The sequence below is a fragment of the Pelodiscus sinensis genome, chromosome 1, assembly GCF_049634645.1.
Source record: "Pelodiscus sinensis isolate JC-2024 chromosome 1, ASM4963464v1, whole genome shotgun sequence".
NCBI lineage: Eukaryota > Metazoa > Chordata > Testudines > Trionychidae > Pelodiscus > Pelodiscus sinensis.
This window is the reverse complement of record NC_134711.1, coordinates 295,837,730-295,858,410: the sequence shown is the minus strand read 5'-3', so window position 1 is coordinate 295,858,410 and position 20,681 is coordinate 295,837,730. Positions and strand designations below refer to the sequence as shown.

Sequence of the window (20,681 nt, the reverse complement as noted above, 5' to 3'; positions counted from 1 at the left end):
AATTCCATCAATGTCATCAATTTACAAGATAATCATACATTAAAGAGTCATAAAAAGCTGCCCTTGAGAATGCAATAGCTATTTATAGCCTACAATAGACTTTTTACATAGAATAACCAGGCAGAAAATTTCTATAAAAATGAAATTTCAAAGATAAATTTTTTTAATGAAAATCTTCATGAAAAATTATTTCTATTTTCCAAGCAGCACTGCTACCCATCCTTTTATTGCTATTTCACTAGTCTCAACACTATTAATAAGTCCAAAATATGGGTACTTAGAGGTATTTAAACAGTTTTCCTAGAAAAGTGAAGTGTTATTTCACATATTATATACTAGGATGTGAATTAGTTTCCTTCTATAAATGAGAATATTTTAAGAAGTAAAATAATACTAAATTTCACTTATAGCCCTCCAGGGCCTTTGTAAACATGAGGGCTGTGTCTACACTGGCATGAATTTCCGGAACTGCTTAAAACGGAATACTATTCCGTTTTCAGTTTTTCCGGAAAAGGAGCATCTACATTGGCAGGCTGCTTTTCCGGAAAAGCCCTTCTTCCGGAAAAGCGTCTATGGCCAATGTAGACGCGCTTTTCCGGAAAAGAGCCCCGATCGCCATTTTCGCGATCGGGGCTTTTTTCCAGAAAAGACTACCGGGCTGTCTACACTGGCCCTTTTCCGGAACAGTGTTCCGGAATAAGGACTTATGCCCGAGCGGGAGCAGAATAATTTTTTCGGAATAGCGGCTGATTTTATACAGTAGAGCATCGTTGCTTTTCTGGAAATTCAAGGGCCAGTGTAGACAGCTCGCAGCTTATTCCGGAAAAGCGGCTGATTTTCCGGAATAAGTGGCCCAGTGTAGACACAGCCGAGTAGTCATTTTTATCCCAACTTTAAAGATGGAGAAACTGAAGTAGAAAGAAAGTAGAGGTAGATCTAGGAATGGAAAATGAAAGGCCTGACTCCCAGTCCAATGTCCTCTCTATAGGTTCACAGTGCCCCTGTATAAAAACAGATTTTCTCTTCCGAATTCTTGCTCTCACACATACGCCAGGTCCCATTTCAGGACAGAATCCCCATTCAGGACAGCACCTAACCAACATAAGTCTCATTTAGTTCAATGGACCTTAAATTTATGACAAAAATTCAGCCCAATTTTTGTGATAGCTCAATTACAGGTGGACTCAGGCATGTGCTTATGAACTTTCCTGAACTCAACTCCAGAAAACTGTCTAGCAAATTAGTCCAAGGAAAAGGTATTTCTAGCCTGATTAAGCTGTGAATGGTATCTAGTATATAGCTGAAGATGATTTACTGAATGCGGAATGCTATAAAGGAATGATTAAGGAGGAAAAAAAAAACCCATTAAACTGTGACCAAATCCTCCTCTAGTATAAACAGGAATGTAGTATGTTTTCACTGTAATGTACTTGCAGAGTATTAACAACAGTATGACTTGTGACACTAAGGCAGTACTCCCCAGACTTTTCAGGGAAACACCTGCCTTACTATTGTCCTCACAGGCGGCCAGTGAACCTAGGCAAACTAGGCAGTTGCCTAGGGTGCCGCCGGCCTGGGTGCCCGATGATTACGTCATGACTATTGGCGGCCGTGCAGGCGGGGGTGCCGATAGCGCCTTCCGCCTAGAGTGGCAGCTGCCGCAGTCAGCCTCAAGCAGCTCCTGATATTCTTCAACCCCCTCCCTCCAGGGATGGGAGTGGGGCTGTGACTCCTGGAAAGGGAGACACAGATTCCTGGGTTGTGAGGAGCTAAGATTGGGGCCACAGCTGAGGGTAGAGCAAAGCCAGGAGCAGGGCTGGGAGTGGGGTTGTAGCCAGGAGTCAGGTTGGGGTCCTGGGTGCAGATATACAGCTTGGCTGTGGTTGGAGGCCAGAAGCCAGGGCCGGGGCAGAGCTGGATCGGGGGAGGGACTGGATGGCACTCCCTCCATGTCCCCTATAGGGGCTGGCTGAGAGCATACCATACTCCCATTCCCAAACATTCCTTTGTGACCCCTAGGTAGGCACGCATCCAAGTTGGGGACTTCTTACTCATGGAAGTAACAGTCCTGATTCTTCATGCAGCTTGCTGAAGTTTTAATAAAATGCAGCTTTGTGTAATTTAAAGAAAAGGGGGGGGGGAAGCTTTGAGGTTTCATAGCCTCCAAAGGTGTCAAAAAAAAAAAAATCAACAGAGCTCCATTATCTGAAAATATCTGGAAGAAAATAAGGTGATAGGTAACAGCCAGCATGGATTTGTAAAGAACAAATTGTTCCAAACCAATCTGATAGCTTTCTTTGATAGGATAACCAGTCTTGTGGATAAGGGAGAAGCAATGGACGTGACATACCTAGACTTTAGTAAGGCATTTAATATGGTCTTGCATGATCTTCTTATCAATAAACTAGGCAAATATAAATTAGATGGGGCTACTATAAGGTGGGTGCATAACTGTCTGGATAACTGTTCTCAGACAGTAGTACTTAATGGTTCACAATCATGCTGGAAGGGCATAACAAGTGGGGTTTCGCAGGTGTCTGTTCAATATCTTCATCAACAATTTAGGTATTGGCATAGAGAGTTATTAAGTTTGAAAATGATGCCAAGCTTGGAGGGGTTGCAAGTGCTTTGGAGGACAGGATCATAATTCAAAATGATTAACTGGAGAATGGTCTGAGGTAAATAGGATGAAGTTTAGTAAGGACAAATGCAAAGTGCTCCACTTAGGAAGGAACAATCATTTTCACACATACAGAATGGGAAGTGATTGTCTAAGAAGGAGTGCTGCAGAAAAAGATCTAAGGGTCATAGTAGATCACAAGTTAACTATGAGTCAACGGTGTGACACCGTTGCAAAAAAAAAAAAAAAAAAACCACATGATTCTGGGATGGATTAACAGGAGTGTTGAGCAAGACACGAGAAGTCATTCTTCTGCTCTACTCTGCACTGATTAGGCCTCAATTGGAGTACTGTATCCAGTTCTCAGCACCACATTTCAAGAAAGATGTGGAGAAACTGGAGAGAATCCAGAGAAGAGCAACAAAAATGATTAAAAGTCTAGAAAACATGAGCTATGAGGCAAGGCTGAAGAAACTGGGCTTATTTACTTTGGAAAAGAGAAGCCTGAGAGGGGACATAACAGTGGTTTTCAGGTATCTAAAAGGGATGGAGGAGGGGGGAAATTGTTCTCATTGGCCTCTGATGATAGGACAAGCAGCAATGGGCTTACACTGAAGCAAGGGAGGTTTAGGTTGGACATTAGCAAAAACTTCCTAACTGTCAGGGTGGTTAAACACTGGAATAAATTGCCTAGGAAAGTTGTGGAATCTCCATCACTGGAGATCATAGAATCATAGGACTGGAAGAGAATCATAGGGCTGGTCGTCGAGTCCCAAAGCAGGACCAAACCCAACTAAATCATCCCAGCCAGGGATTTGTCAAGCTGAGACTTAAAAACCTCAAGGGATGGAGATTCCACCACCTCTACCTTACCTTTCTTCCCACAGTTCACACACACTTCAAAGACAATTATCTCCGTTCCTAAAGAAAAATGATTACAAATTGGGATATAAACATGCTGCGAAAAGAATATATGCTGCAAGAAGGAAAGAAAATACCACCACCAACAAAATCTTCTGCCTTAAAGTGATCACAAAAATGCAAAATTGTCTGATTTTATATTGAACTGGATGTCTATAAGCTTTACATGACAGAGAGGCTGTGCAGCTCAGAATTAATGATTAAAATTGCTTCTAGCTCAACAACAGTATGGATGATAGAACTATTTGAGCATTCATTCTGTAGGTACTTTACACACCATTTCCATTCAGGAATATAGGAATCTATTCAGATACTTTTAAATTTTTTATTTAGGGTATTATTGAATTAGTCTGTACATTTGAATTACAAATGTTCTTTTTGGAACTGCACTCCCTTTAAGTATCTGAAACTGGGAGGGTAATAATTTCTTATGTGGGCTTGCTCCAAGATTTTGATAAGTGGTCAAGGGCCATACTTTTCTATGAAGAGGATGCGGGGTCTGGGATGAAGGTTAGGTGCAGAGCTGAGGGTAAGGGACGGGTGCAGGAGGGGGTGTGGCATCTGAGAGGGAGTTTGGATGAAGAAGGGGATTGTGATCTGGGGCAGGGGCTAAGGGTGCAGTGTTGGGGAGGAATTATGGGTGCAGGAGAGGAGTCTGGCCTGGGGAAGAGGTGTAGGATGGGGTGCAGGGTCAGGGAGGGAGTTGTAACCTGCGGGTTGGGGGTGCAGAGGGTTTGGGTGATGACCTGGGGCAGGAGGGGCAGGGAGGAAAAGGCTGGGGATGGGATGCGAAAGGCAGGCTCTGTTCAGGAGGCACTTATCTAGGTGGCTTCTGGCCAGCAACCCTGCAGGACCCCGAGGCAGACTCCCTGCCTGCCTGAGTTTCCAGCCAATAGGAGCGGAGAGATTTGGCTGGTGGCAGTGTGTGAAGTCTTTCCTTCTTTCCTCCTCTCCCCCTCACCATGGACCCTGGAGCAGAAAGCTACATGGAGCCGACAACTACTGAAAGTGGTGTGGGGCTGCTCTGTGCCTGAGGGTTCCAGTGGGGCAGCCTATGGGCCAGATCTGGTGGCTTGGCGGGCTGGATGTGACCCTCAGGCTGTATTTTGCCCACCCATTTTAGAAAATGCTAGCATTTAAAGTATTTGATGGTGAATAGTTAAAGGATTATGTAACTGCCACCAGGCGGGTTTGAACCTGTGACCTCTGAAGCAGAATATAGGAGCCTCTACCCTCTGAGCTAAAAGCCAGCTGGCTCCCAGCCCATACTGTAGAGATCTCTTGATCTTAACTGTTGCTGTGGTCTAGGTACCACTTGCATTGCTCAGTAACCACACGAGGGCTAGGTCTACACTGGCACAATCTTGTGCCAGAGCTATGCAAATGAGGCTAAGTGTGTCTACTTCTTGTGCAAGAAAAACCCTCTTGCACAATGCTGTTATGCTGATTATTTTCAGGAATAACGGCATTGCGCAAGAGGGTTTTTCTTGCGCAAGAAGGGACAGTGTAGACAGCTCCTTCTTGCACAAGAGCCTCTTCCGCAAAATGGCGGCTCATTAGCTATGCAAATGAGGCTCAGCGATATTCCACACTTAGCCTCATTTGCATAGCTCTGGCGCAAGATCCCAGCATTGTAGACATAGCCGAGGTATGTAGGTTACAATTACACAACTAAAATAAGAATCAGTAGTCCCTGAAATTACTTACATTAACCCACGGATGTTCAAGAACTTGCAAGGCTGAGAATCGCTGATCTACATCTACCTGAAGCATCATGGTGATAAGTTCCTGGGAAATGGAAGATAAGATCCTATTTAGAACACATTTTTATAAAGAAAAACAAAAGATTTAATTCAGAAAAAATGATCAACTGACTGTAGTAAAGCACAATGTTCAATTAATGACAGGGTGGAAATATGCTAAGGTAATTTAAAAATAATATCAACTGCTGAACTTCTGAATGTGAATTTCTAAATCAATAGTTAAATAATACATTGAAAAGCTAGAAGTCTGTAAGTGCTGAGTCAATTTTGTAGTCCGTAGTTTTAGAGGAAAGAACTTCACACGTAATGTGCAAAAGAAGATGGGTGCATGAAATCAGGTTAGCTATCCATTTAAAAAATAGCCAATTTTCTGCAAAGCAGCAGCAGCAGATCTATCTAGAATTTGGCTCTCTCTGGGTCCTAATATCAATAGCAGAGTGAATATTTAAAAAAGAAATATTTCTAACTCTTAAAACCTTAGTTTTAAAGTGTCAAATTCTTCATTACTCTTTTCCCTCCCTTTCCTACCAGCATTTAATGCATTTTTTTCTCCTGACCATGAGTGCATAGAGAAGACAATAGTAATGGGATGCTAAATAAAGGGAAATCAGAAATGACAGACATCAATTATTCTCAACAAATAAATGGGAGCAGAACAGAAAGTAATGAACTTATACATCAAAATGGGAAAGTTTCAACCAAACTATTTGTAGTTAGGTAATGGAACAAGCTTGGTAAAGGAGCTGTGGAATTGTCATTAGATATTGAAAACCAGAGCTGATGCTTAACAGATGAGTGATAAAATTAGGCATGATAAAATTAAGCTTGCTGCAATACAAAGGAAGGCATTAGAACAGAGGAAGGAATGCTGATGGAGGGGCAGGAGGCAAAGAGGGCAACTGGCTACCAGAAGCCACTGCTGCTACTGCGGCAGCAGCGATAGATGGAGTCCTGGGCCCTTTAAATCGCTGCCAGTGCTCTGATCTGGATGGCGGGTGGCATGGTGTTGGTGGCATGGAGAGCAGACTGCTCCAGCACTCTTCCGAGAATGCGGAGCTGGCCCTGCTTCCCTCCGTTGCCGAGGAGCCTGGCAAGTCTGTCAGCTCCCCTGAACAGAGGTTCGTAACCTTTTATTTACTGAGCCTTCTCCCCCACAACGTGCTATAAAAATTCCATGTCTCACATGTCCCACAATAACTGTTTTTCTGCACATACAAGCCAGGCTGAGTGTAAGAGGTTAGCAGCGCCACTGGCTAGGCCCCATGCCACATGAAGCCCCACAAAACTAAGCTCCTCAGATTTTGGCTTCAGCCCCAGACGGTGGGGACCCAGGCTTCAGCCCCATGTGGTGGAGCTTCAGCTATTTGCTCTGGGCCCCAGCTAGTCTATCTAATGCTGTCCCTGTTTGGCAGCCCCATGGAAAGCAGCATGCAGCTCTCAAGGGGACCCCAGACCCCTGTTGCAAACCATCGGATTGTAAGACTCCTACTAATACTTGATATTTCTTTCAGCTCCAAGAACTGTATCCGCTTTGTTAATTTTATTAGCTTGGAAACTAAAATTCCTCCCTCATCCCCTTATTATTTCCCAAAATAGGGGTATAAGGGAAACAAAAGTGTTTAATAGGGTCATTCCCAATCCTCACACTGCAGATGAAAACACTGTTTTGTGATAAATTAAATATTCATATAGAACGTACTTAAAAGGACAGTGTTGCAGATATTTATCCTATGATTATGTGTTGGCATTCCCCACACTTAAGGTAAGACAAGGAAAGTGACAGTGGGAAATCTATTCGATATATCAGGGAAGGGAATCTTTTTCCTAGCAGGGGTCACTGACCCGCAGAAAAAAAATCAGTCATGAGCCACACCCAGCCCCATAGGGCTGGGGGCGGGGAGGGAGAGGGTCGGTGGCTCAGGAATTCCCTACGGTTGACAACTATCTTAAGTGAGATGGACCAGGCACCATTGCTGCAAATGGCATCCTGTCTATCTGGTTGGCAGCCCTATAATTGGGATAGGGTTTCAGACTGCAGGAGAGGCCTCCAGGCTAGGGCAGATGGTGCGTATGTGGGAAGGGTGTGAGGGCTCTGACTAGGGGGTGTGGACTCTGGAGTGGTGATTGGGATGAGGGTCCAGCAGGGGGCTCTGGACTGGGTCCAAGAGGTTTGGAGTGCAGGAGGGGGCTTGGGACAGGAGGGTGGGGTGGGCCCTGGATGAGAGTTAGGGTGCAGGAGCGGGCTCAGGGCTGGGCCAGAGGGGAGGGGAGCAGGCTTGGAGGGAATTTGGTGCAGGAGAAGGTCAGGGCTGGGGCAAGGGGTTGGAGTAGAGACTGGACAGGAGTTAGAGTATGGGAGGGGGCTGAGGCAGAGGGTCGGGGTGCAAGACAAGGTATGGGGCAGCTCCTGGATTTCTAAGCACCCAGAATGTCCCTGAGGCCCATTGGGAAGTGGGAGGGCAGGTGACTCTCCACTCTGAACTTGCCTACAGACAATGCCCCCACAGCTCCCATTGCCCACAGTTCCCAGCCAACAGGAGCTGTGGGGATGGTGCCTTCACCTCCTACTCTAGCGTACCAAAGAGACTGCTCCAGAAAATTTGACCTCCAGGACCAAACTCAACCTTGCTGTGTGTGTTTTATTGTGTCGGGGACTAATCCTGAAAGATACTCTGTGCCCACAGCTCTTTCAGAATCAAGCTTTTCCTTAGTACTTGCAAATTGCTTAAAAAAGAGGACTAAAAAAATGAACTGCTTGTTAATGGATTGACAAAACAAGTCAGAGTCCCATATACAGGCAACATTAAGGAGTTACAAGCAAAGTACAGCTTGGTTTGTTTGACAGAACTATCAGGACAATTCTTTCATGTGATTAATCATGGAACATGTTTTCCTCAGAGCATTATTTATGTTTAACAATACAATTACACTTGGAGATTCCAACTGGAATCCATCTGCCATTGTGCTAGTCACTGTTCAAACCCACAGAAAGTAAAACAGTTGCTACCCCAAGGAGCTCTCAATCTAAGATGTGCATATTTTTTGATCCAAGTTACTGGAAGTTTTAATTGTTCAACAGGTGATGACAGGAGGCCTAAAACTAGAGTTGGGCAAAAATTTTCTGAGAAATAGTTTCAGTGAACCAGACATTGCATTTTAAGAGAATAAACTATCTATGAATTCATACTGAATTTGGCAAATAGATTTCTCCCTCCCCCATAAAGGGAAATACTTTGAACATGTTTGTAAATGTTTGTTTTACATTTTAGCTAGATTTCATTACTTAAAAGTAAAAACACCCAACAACAAAATGAAATGTTTCATTTGAACCAAAAAACTTTTCCACTTTGGGTGGATCCAGGACAAAATTATATTTTGATTTAGCCATCCAACTGAAAAATCATGTATTCATTCAGCTCTACTGAATATATATACACACACACACAAAACAAATACTAACAAAGTGCTGCCCAAAACAGCTTACAGACGAGAATCAGATAATACTACAGTAGTGACACAGAGGAAGTTGCACATGTCCCTCAAGGGAAAATCTAGACCTAAAGCTTCTCAAGTACAGGGAGACAAGAGAAAAGTAGTTTTACAATCTCTTTGCACGCACACTGATTATACCGAGCATCTTTGCTAAATCAGAAGAAAACCAACTTTGTAAATCTACCTTTGCAGAATCCGAAACATTATCCCAGTATGGAGATGGGAAATCCACCTGGCCCATCAATATCTGGTCAAACAGCACTTCCTGGTCATCTCCACATCTGTGAAGCAAACAAAATCAAAACAAATATCATTTCCAGAAGTAGTTTTATATAAACTTTAGAAAAGCAAGTAAAATTCTTTTAACTGCAGTTTACTCAGTCTGCCTTTTGGGGCCAGGTCCTGTCCCCATGCCGCATAGCTACAGCTGTGGACAGAAGGGGCACTTAAGATGGAACACAATTACTTTTTAAAGAGAGAAGACAGGGAAAGAAGTCAACTTCTAGGACAACCTTCTGTTGGCTCTCCCCACCTTTGGAATATAGTTCCCTTTTTATTTCTGAGCTTGCCTATCTTTAAGGCAAAACCCAGCCCTTCTTTGCTTTAATGACGAGCAGAGATTTGTGAGGGGAGACTTAAAAAATTTGCTTACAGGTTTAAATCTCTGTTGGAACATTTACATTTTGTTCACATGTTCCTGTTTCCAGCTTACTGTGTTTGGGGAGCAAATGAGGAAATCTGCTGATTTCATGATGTATTTTTAAATGGTAGCCAAGGGCACCCAGAGCTGGCCATGGGTGCATGTGTTTTAGAAGGTAGAGTATAAATAAAATGCTAAGAGCTTGGAGTTTTTACAATAACACAATCGGGATTTGTGTAGTTTGTATAAATTGAGAGGCAGAGCATGAAAAAAAAAAACCCAACAACCCAGCATTACAAGCAAAGATGTTTTTCCCCAGCAGATCTCTTAGTGCAGGACAGGCACATGGACCATTCACAGCAGAAAGGTGCACTGCTAACAGTTGAATAAGACCGTACCCACGGAACGGAGGAAAGCCACACAGCAGAATGTAAGTAATCACACCAGCTGCCCAGATGTCCACCTTCAAGCCGTATCTAAAAATATTAGAGGTATTATGATTAGAGACACCAATCCTGTAAGAACTACAGTACACAACTGAAAGAAAATGATGTCAATGCACACATTTTTATTAAATGAACTGATTTTTTTTCCTATATTGTGCAACAATTTCTATCAAATCCAAGGCAGGTGTTTACAGTTTAAAACTACAGTGGACGTCTGAACACAGATGATAAAAGTGTACCGATTTCTTGGATGCTCTTTTGAACTGTACTGACAGGAAGCCTGCAAGGTACCATTGGTCATTTGCCCAGGGAATGTTTACTCTACACACTATATCGGGGGGGTGGGAAAAATCAAGCCTGCCAAGCATTTCTCTCTGGTCCGCCCAGCTGTTTAGCATAGGATGCATACTTACAGCCGACAGCCCGTGTTCAGCTGCCCTTCCCCTACCTGAGATGTCCCCGGATTCTTCTGCTAGCTGTGCAGAGTTGGGGAGGGAGGGGAGGGTGAAGGGAAAAGTTGAAGTCAGGGTGTTCTCCTGTCCCTGTACCCCATCTCTGTATTGCAGGGATTTAGGAGAGGGAGACACACAGTGGAGCTGATCCTGTCTGACACATGTAAGTGACTCAGAGGAGTTTCTGTCTTAAGAGGTCTCTCTCTCTCTCTCTCTCTCTCTCTCTCTCTCTCTCTCTCACACACACACACACACACACACACACACTCACCTCACCATGCCCCATCTCTGTAGAGTAGTGGGAAGGGGAGAGGGAAAGACAACAGTCAGCTTTCCGTCTTAAAGAGATAGAGTGTGGCTTCTCTCAGAAACTTACCTAGCACATACAGTTTGTGTCATTGTAACACACAATCTGGGCCACACTGTGTCACGAACAGACAGAGTCACCATCTCATACATATACACTGCCTCACACTCTTCCCCCATCTGTGCTCCACACACACTCAATCTGTATCAGAAAATCTCAGTGTCTCTCACTCTCTTTCTCTCTCTCTGTAAAGCGCAGTCCCACCCCTTCCGGGGGCCCAAGAGCTGGCCTGTGATCCATGTACCAAAATTCATTAAGTGTCCCCCTGCGAAAATTATTGCCCACCCCTTCCTCAGTGCTGACTTTCTACTTTAAAGTTAAGAACTGCCATTCTACCCCCGCCTCCCCATAAAAGGTAGGGAGAAGCCTAAATTAAGAGAGTTGTAACTGATATAGTGGTGAGAACATATTCCACCTTGCACACTTAATGAAACTTTACTGCAAATAGTTTACCCAGCTTCTGCAATGATTTCTGGAGCTACATATGTAGGGGTGCCACAGACTGTGTAAAGAGGTCCATCCACTATTGTTGCCAGCCCAAAGTCTCCCAGTTTCAGAGACTTGCTCCCATCTTGGTGTTCATAAACCTAAATGAGAAATAAAATCCAAAGGATCAGCAAGGTTCTATGTAAATGGATGCACAAACAATTTGCTAACTTCCTGAAATACTCTTTGCAGTTGAATCTGCCTTTGGATTCTTCCCTTCCCAAAATACTGACAATGCCATTTAAAAAAAAATCACCGTGATTAAGAGGGTTTGATTCATATATGGCTTCTATCCTAAGAGAATCAACATACCCAGGTAATTGGCTAAATATTCCGGGTACCCCTTTATTGGCTGATTATCAAAGATCACAAAGATCTTTCTCTTGTTAAAAACTAAAAGTATAGTGGCATAGTAGAGGCCAGTGCTTTTGATTTGAAGTTCATAGGTTAAATCCCCACTGACAATCATGGTATCTTATTAAAATTAATACACAAAATAAAGGCTTGTAGAAGGATTTAAACTTCTGAGCTAAAGAAGTAACTCCATTAGTTGGAAGCAGTTGTAGGCTTTTATTCTCCAAATGGATGAGCCAATAGAGAGATAGCAACACATTCAGATATCATGTTATGTGAGTAAGCACTTAGGCTCACTTTTGAGAGCTTGCAAAACACTAACACTAACACTGGAATTATTAAAAATACTCAGTGTTGGTGTAACTCTTCTTCCATTGAAATGAATGGTATAATCTCACAATGGAAGCAGAATTAGGTCAATACTGAGGGCCACTGAAAATCCTGAATCATGATCTCTTGAGCAGTGAAATGCTACTAATAATTTATTTTAATTTTCCTTTTAATTAGTGCAAGATGAGACTTTGTTTCAGAAGCAGTCAGTACAGATAGATAACAGCTACAATACAAACATCCCAATTTCTACTGCTTCCCCAACGCATAAACACTGACTGGTAATGAAATAACAAAACAAATATTCAAACTAAAATAATTACATTTAATAATATAAAATGTTAACCAGCAAATCATATCTTAAGGCAGTAGTTGGTGGGGGTACTGTCTTCCAATTTTTACATAGTGGTGAAAATTAGTGCAGTTCACTCTGACAACATTTTAAAATATGTTCAGTCTGCTTGCGGAATCTAATGTATACCACCCTCTTGAACAGACAGAGCCATGACAAAAGTCTCATTGAATTACAAATTCCTGTGAAACCAACTTCTGAGATTTCCTTAAGAAATGGGAAGTAAAACTCTTCATCTGCTCACTTAGTGCAAATCTTTCTCTAGAAAATCCCTTCCACATCAACTGAAACTTTTGCTAGGGATCCAACAAACCCAGTGGTCACTAGCCATCCTTTGAAGATAATTTTTTTCCTCCTTTGTTGTACAGAAAGATCAAGAAATCTTCTCGCCATTCTTCTGTATTGTAGGCTACACAGCATATTACATCATGGTTTCTATATTAGGAGGTGAGAATCAGTATTCACAGAAATCTCCTCTTTCTCTAATTGTTTTTAATAAGTACATGGAACTGGATCTTGTCATATGAGAGGACCAACAATCTGAGATGGATTCACACATCTCTGTTTCTCAGTCCACAAAAGATGGGTGTGAAGGACATTAAAAATGTAATTTCAGCTTTATTTAAAACACAGATTCTTAACTACATCTGGTCCCTGAAATGAAATGTTTGCTGAAATTGGAGTAATAAATCTAATTTCAACCAACATTTTAATTAAAAACTAGCAATGAGAAACTTTAATCAAACACCCGGTGGAAAATATAAAGAAGTGGTTTAAAGGTCTGCAGCTGAAGCCATTGTAATTAGTATTCATCCATAATGCAATTGCCTTTTATTATGGAAAATACTTTCAGCAAGTTTGAAAACAACAAGCAGTCCTGTGGCACCTCAGAGACTAACAAAAACATATAGAATTGTGAGCTTTTGTGGGTAAAACTCACTTTCATATATGAATTGGTTAACCTAGTGCATGTTCACAGATTCATTTCCCTATTCACACTGGTGATGTGAATGAATCTCATAATCTGAGCAACTGATTACAGAAAAGGCCTCTTAAGTAATTGAATCCATTCCTTTGCCAGTGAGGAATTGTGCAGTAGGGTATATTTTCTAGGCTTCTGTCCAGTCTTTTTCTGGGGACGAGGCTTCGACTGTTTCCTTAAGAGACTATTTCAGTTAATTTTCTAGTAGTGCTAGAACAGAATAGCTTGTCCCCACCCTGTTATAACTCTATGTAGAGCATTATATAAAAGTGCTCCTGATGAGAAGCAGTGGTATGTTAACTGCCAGTCAAGGCACAAGGAATGTGAATGATAATTTAATGCTCATCTCATTCAGAACAAACACTATCCATGTTCTATTGCATTTAAGTATCGAAGGGCAATTAGAGAGATGGGGATTAGTGCAAATTACCCACTATGAAGTGCCTACACTGTTTTAACTAAGCAATAAAACTGGGTAATTGTACAACACTAATTGAATTCAGAAACACATAATTGTGCGCCACCATATGTATCCTATTATTATAAAGATTGCCAGTATTTTCTAAGCGGCTCTTGTGATCACTGCAGATGGCAACAGTCGAAGAAGTTGTTCTCTAGGGTTTATTATATAGCTATCAAGACATATCCTGATTTCACAAAATAAATGTGCTAAATAGCAGCAATTATGAAAAATGTTCCAATTAAAACATGGAAGGTGTGTGCTCCAGAGAACAGAGCAAGTTGATGCATGGGTACCACATTATAGACTTTAAGCACATTCAAAACTCATGTAGAGTTCTCCAACATGGACTTTGTTAAGGATAATAAACATAACAATAGTTACCATTTGTACAGACATTACCAACTTCAATGTATTTTTAAAATGTTAAGAAACTAATCCTAATCATACACATGACACATACATACAATCCTATTTTTCAGATCAGTTCATTGAGGCGGAAAGGGCAAGACATTCCTAAGGCCACAGAGAGTCCTTGGCAGAGACAGAATTGGAATTCAGAAACTTTTAGCTCTAAGCAGTGAGCTAAAAAAATCACCATCACCAACTCTATCAAAGCCTGGATGAATTTTAGACCAGTAATATAGTTGATGAAACAAATGTTAACTTTCTAACCGAGTAAGGTCACCTGATGCCATAGCAACCTATTATGTCTCAACATGTTTAGACATGCTTTTGACACAGTCCCAAATGGTATTTTCATAAGTAAACTAAGAAAATGTGGCCTAAATGAAATGACTGTAAGATGGGTGCAAAGCTTCTTTGAAAACCCCTAATCAGAGTAGTTATCAATAGTCTGCTATTAAACTGGAAGGGTGTATTTAGTTGGGTCCTACAGGGTTGGGTCCTGGGTGCTGGTACTAGTTAACATTTTCCTTATTGACTTGGATAATGGAGTGAAGATTAGGTTTGTAAACTGTATGGATGATAGCAAACCAAGAGAGGATCCATGTTCATAGTGACCATGAAAACTGGAGCATCAGTCAGAAATCAACAGGATGAAATTCAATAAAACCAAGAGCAAAGTACTTCACTTAAAAAGGAAAAATTACATGCACCACTACAAAATGGGGAATAAGAGGCTTGGTGGTATTACAGCTGAAAAGGATCTGAGGGTTATAATGGGTCACAAATTGAATATGAGCCAGACCTAGAGGAAAGTTTAAATAATCTTAAGAAAAGAAGGTTCTGGGTGGGTAACTGACATCAGTCTTCAAACGTGTTAAGGACAGTTTTAAACAGGATGGGCGATCAATTGTTCGCCATGTCAACTGAAGGAAGGACAGGAGATAATGGGCTTAATCTACAACATGAGAGATTTAGGTTAGAGATTAGGAAAAACATTCTAACTAGAAGGATAAGTGAATTCTAAATTAGGGATCCAAGGGCAGATATGGAATCCCCACCACTGGAAGATGTTAAGTACAGACTGGACAAACATCAGACAGGGATGGTTTATGACTCAGTGCGAGGGGCTGGACTAGATGACCTACTATTCTATGTTTTGTGAAAGATGGGCAGTTACATGTGGTGACAACACATCTGGTGTCAATATGTACCAACAATCTGGAGACCTGACTTCATTTATACTAATACCTTTTTACATTCCCAGAACAAATTAAAAGGGCCCTAGTATAAATGATGCTTTATATTTCTCACATGAGTGCTGCCTAATTCATCCTACCAGTGAGAACACACACTGTCTATGCTGCACTATATACCTGATAAGTTCTATGGAAATGCCCCCTACCCTTCTGTAGCTCTTTTTCTTTTAAATCAGTGCAGTTATAATAATTTTAACATGCAAATGCTTGCTTTGAAAGTTAGGGTCCTTGTGAAAAGTTTAATGCCTTCTAGCCATTTCTGAGTATCAACAGCAGCATATGACCTTTGTAGTCTCTGCACTGGAAAATATACTCTGGAACAATTTGAATAAAATGAACAACAACATGATTACTCATGAGAGCCCAATCGGTATTACCAAGAAGAGGGTGAATGGGGGGAGGGGAAAGAAAGAAAGAAAAAATGCTCCAGGCTACTCCTGTCAAACTTTAGGAATTTAAGACGTCTGAATACAACAGTATGGTGAGTCTTTTGCCATGAAACCTTCCCACACATTCCAAGTCACAGCATTAATGAATCCTGACATGTGATTGCTAGAACTTATGCATGCAGCCATCTATGAACACTAGCAATAAGACTGATATGGGGTGTACATGTTCACATATAATGAGAGCCCTGGCTTACATAGTTTTAGCATTTTCTGAAAAAGTAGGCCAACAACAGCTAGCACTACACAGACACCAGGCACTGTGGAGCTCTGAATTGTACAAATCCAATGCTCGGCAAATGTACTACAATTTACTTTAACCATCCCAGAACAATTTTCCAATGCCAAACAATATTTAGCACAGAAGATGGTATACAGTGCACAGCTGAGAACTTATGTTCTTTACAATTTAAACTATGGTATTGTTGTAAAAAAATTCTCAGCAAGTTAAAATAAATTCAGAGAACAAACGCAAAAATGATTAAGGGATTGGAGAAATGAATTTTCTGGTTAAGAGTGAACTAAAGATGAGAGTGGATACAAAAAAAGGTCAACAAATATGTAGACTCCAAGCAGAAAAAGGATTTAGTTAGCGTGTTTTTTCAGTAACTAAAATGGGAATTAGATTGGGCTCCCAGAAGAAAATCCATGACATTAAATTAGAAAAAGGAAGATTTAGGCTGTCTGACAAGGAAAGTGTTCTACAAGAAAGACCTACTAGACCATTTCATGAGACAGGATTTCAGGTTCCTATTCCTGGATTTGCTATTGACATACTATAGGATTTTGGGCAAATCATTTCATTTTAGCTTGTATGTCTGTAAAATCAAAATACTATTTATCTCTTTCTGTAGGGGGGCCCTGGGTAGCTTGGTACTATGTAAAGGTGTACAATATTATTCCAAGGGAAGTGCCTAACACCCTATTACATGAAATATTCACAAACAGATTGAGAACACACTCAAAAATTCACTGGAATTATCCTGTATAGTGGTGTCCTAGGACCAAAACTACCTAAAGACATAGACTGTTTAACTTCTAAGAGCCTGACTCATCTATATATTTTGAGACTGCTGTTTGGTTTTAAAGACAGTTTGATGATGAACAGATTAGCATGTGAGAAAAAGAAAGTTAAAAAGCTAACAACAGACTATTTAATTGACAGCACAGGTAAACTTTTCCCAATTCAGCAGTAACAATACAGTAAATAAAGTCTTCACTTACCAGTAGATTTTCAGGTTTGATATCCCTGTGAACAATGTTCAAGCTATGAAGGTATTTGATGGCACTGGCCAGATTGTACAGCATTCCACTAGCATCCCGCTCTGTGTATTTGTTAGTGGAGGTAATGGCATCAAAGAGATCTCCTCCCTGGAACAGAATAACCATGGTGCATTAACAACTTCCTGTTGTACAGCTATAGCCCTGCTTAATAATCTTCTTGGAAAGAGAAAAGCAGCATTATGGCACATGGTGAGGGCCCCACAGAGGTCCTTCTTACCTACAAAGGCCTTCTGTTGTGGTGAAAGAAGGCTGGGCATACCTCCCCCATTCAGACTTTTTTAATAATGGAGATTGCCTATCTCCTAGAACTGGAAGGGACCTTGAAAGGTCACCAAGTCCAGTCCCCTGCCTTCACAGCAAGACCAAGTACTATCCCTAATGAATTTTTTTGCCCCAAATCCCTAAAGGGCCTCTACAAGGATTGAACTCACAATCCTGGGTTTAGCAGGCCAATGCTCAAACCACTGAGCTACCCCTCCTCCTTGGTTAACACTGCTCTGTGTGTCAGCTACTGAATCTGAAAGTAGTAGCTAAGAAAAATATGAAGCAATCCATTCCTCTCCTATAGCCAAGCGTGCTACTTCTGCAACATTTCCAGCACGGCCAACCTGTTTCTTTAGCACAAATTTGCAGAAAACCAGCGTATTCACCTGGGTACCAATCCTTGCTACCATGTATTATAATTACAAACATCTACATTCAAAACATGATCAAGAATCTCAGTTAAATGCAAAATGATATGTATATTTATAATTAAAGATGAAATTATTTCCCCAAACATCTCTCTCTACTCAGCATATATACCAACGCATTAAAGGTATCTGCTTTCCCCTCTCAGAAACCTTTGAAAACATTAATTTCCAAGATCTCTCCCCCTTGCAGAATGTTTCAAATCTTCTAGTTTTCTACTTCCTGATGTTAATATTGGAGTCCTCCAACAGCAAATATGATATTTTATTATTCTGTAAGGCATAAAGCGATTTAACATAGATTGTTAACCATGTTACTTCCTGGTTATCAATAAATGTATTTTATCTCTACTGCAATCACCCATGCCGTTCTGTGTACCTTCCTACATCATAACACGACAAGGTGCCAAAGCTGGCTGGATGCCACCTCCAAAGTGGGGAAAACAAAAGAAAAGGAATGAAGAAAGAGAAAGTAAGTAAAACTCCTCTGAAGTGAGGAGAGGGTTTATTTTATCCATTTCCAAGGTCTGGGGCAGCTATTGAATCAGACCATGTTACCAGCCGTGAGCTGAAAGAGAAAAAAATCTTCAAGTGACTCAGAAGCATCAGGAGAAAGTGAAGAGCATAAGGAAAAAAGCAGGTAGAGTCAGAAAAATAAAAGGGTGCTATGAGGAAGAACTGGACTACAGGCCAAAAGCACAGCAGCTCCATCAAAGAAATCCAGTCCCATGAAGAAAGAAAAGGAGGGGACCGAGGATGCAAAAAGAGTAAGAAAAATCAAGCTGCCTAGCAGGGACAGCAACAGCAAAAAAGAACAAATAAATAAAAAAACCAGAGTTTTCTTAAAGGAACAGAAGTTATTTTTTCAGGGCAATGGAGAAAATATTTCTTACAATCCCAGCACTGCCAACTTTCATGATTTTATCATAAGTTTAATTCAATTAGATATTTTCCTAAAATACAGGCCCCAAAACATACAAATCCCAGTTTTCATTGGGGAAAACAAAAAATTAAAAAAAATCTGTTTGTGGCCTTTGTGATTACGGAGAAAAACTAGAAAACATGTCTGCTAAAGACTCAAAAAGTAGAAGAAAAATAGAGACCCAAAATAATTGAAAGAATGATTGTTTGGCCAAGCTGATGGTCATTAGCATAGAACTCAACATTTTTGTACTGTTGTGTTTGCTATTAGTGTAATTCCTAGAGAAAGCATTAATTTAATTTATTATAATCAGTACGGCCAAAATTGAGAAGTTGTGTTGAGTAGTTTCATGATGCATCAGGATTTGTCAATTACATCAATAAATATGAAGGAAGAAACACAGGACATAGTGAAGCTAAGTCAAGATAAAAAGAACAGTATATGAAACAATGAAAAATCTGTGTGACATATATGTAATTTGAGTAACTACCACGAAGCAAGCTAGAGAAACAGAAGGATGCAAACTGCAATAAAATGAGGTTCAATGAAAAAAAGTACAAAGAAAAAAAAGCAGAAAACATGAACAATTTCAAAATAATAAAAAAGAAAGAAAAACTGGAAGGCAGGTGGGTATAAAATGTGTCTATTTCAGAAAAATGAGCCTGTTCAGCATTGTGAAGATCTCCAAAGTAGAAGTGGATGATGTGCAGTGGAGAAGAACAAGAGAAAGAGAAGAGATTGACCAATGAACATAGCTATACAGCCAGTGTCAGACTGTGGGCAAGATGAAGACAAATTTTCAGCACCTTTGTCACCAGTCCAGAAAAAAGCATCTTCCTGAAAATTATAAAAGCTCAGCAGTGGATTCAGCAGCAAATTTAATAAAATCTGCAAGCTGCAAAGATAAGAGAACTTGTGGTAAATTAAAGCACAGTTAGCTCATTCCAGAATGCAAATTAGAGTTGTGCAGCACAAATTTATTTTCACTTTCGGTTTTAAAAGTCAAGTTCACAAGAAAGTTTGAGAGAATACAGGAGAATTCTGTATAGTTTAGATTTGTCAATGACTATTTGGTGACACTGATCAAGCCTCTTGGAATCAACCCACAGAGGAATCCTGAGTTAGAGACTTTGAATTTTAACCCTGGTTCTCCAACTTCCATTAAGTAGAAGATGGAGTAGAAGAGGGCCAACCTTAAACTCAAAAAAGATTAAGGGAAAAGACTGGTTCCTTCAAAATTTAGAAGAGATATTAAATCTGAAGTGTCATGGTTTAAGTCAATCTCTAACTATTGGAGATCAGGATGAGACCTAATGTAAGGGCAATTTAGCTCACATCTACTTATTGTGGGATTCTTGTATCTTTCTGTGAAGCATCCAGAGCTAGTCTTTATCAGAGGCAGAATACTGAATGAGATGAACCTCTGGGCTGATCCAGCATGGCAATCCCTTTGTTTTTATATTTGTGTTCCTAAACCTCCAACTATAACATCAATTATATCAGCCAAGGATCTAGCCCAAAGAGGTGGGGGAAAAGATCAAGCCTCAGATATAAGGGAAGAAAAGAAAAGATAAGTCTAAAGCCAAGGACCAAAGCTCAAGAAAAGGAAAAGGAAAAGGAAAAGGAAAAGGAAAAGGAAAAGGAAAAGGAAAAGGAGGGAGCAGACAAGGGTAAGAGAGCTGGGTTTCTGCAGCCCCTCCAGTAAAAGTGTTCCTACTCCATTGCTTATTGATGTTAAGTGTTTCTGAAGTTAAGAGAGGAGAGAGATGTGCTGGAAGGGACTTAAAGAATTAATATGTTTGATAATTATTTTTTGTGTGTCATCTTTGAAGCACAAGTATTTTATAACTTGCCAAGCTATGCTTAGCTTATTCATACATCAGGACAACGCACCCCCACCCCCATTACCTAGACACTAGACATTGGGTGAGAGGAAGGGGGGTAAGGATGCAATTTCAATCCTTATCTCTTGATTCTCTGATTTTTTGGAATGAAGTCAGATAAGCAACAC

The 20,681-nt window shown here is 40.8% G+C and overlaps 1 protein-coding gene across 3 annotated transcripts in view; it reads right to left on the bottom strand.

The window, feature by feature from the left end:
• Positions 1-20,681, bottom strand: part of DCLK1 (doublecortin like kinase 1) — a 310,171-nt gene that overhangs the window by 22,518 nt on the left and 266,972 nt on the right. For all 3 annotated transcript variants that reach the window (XM_075919170.1, XM_075919169.1, XM_006134224.4), the window contains 5 exons: positions 17,000-17,146; positions 11,155-11,288; positions 9,835-9,912; positions 8,981-9,077; positions 5,249-5,329 (listed from right to left, as the gene is read on the bottom strand). In XM_075919170.1, the coding sequence (XP_075775285.1) occupies positions 5,249-5,329; positions 8,981-9,077; positions 9,835-9,912; positions 11,155-11,288; positions 17,000-17,146 (537 nt within the window). The remainder of the gene's footprint in view (positions 1-5,248; positions 5,330-8,980; positions 9,078-9,834; positions 9,913-11,154; positions 11,289-16,999; positions 17,147-20,681) is intronic.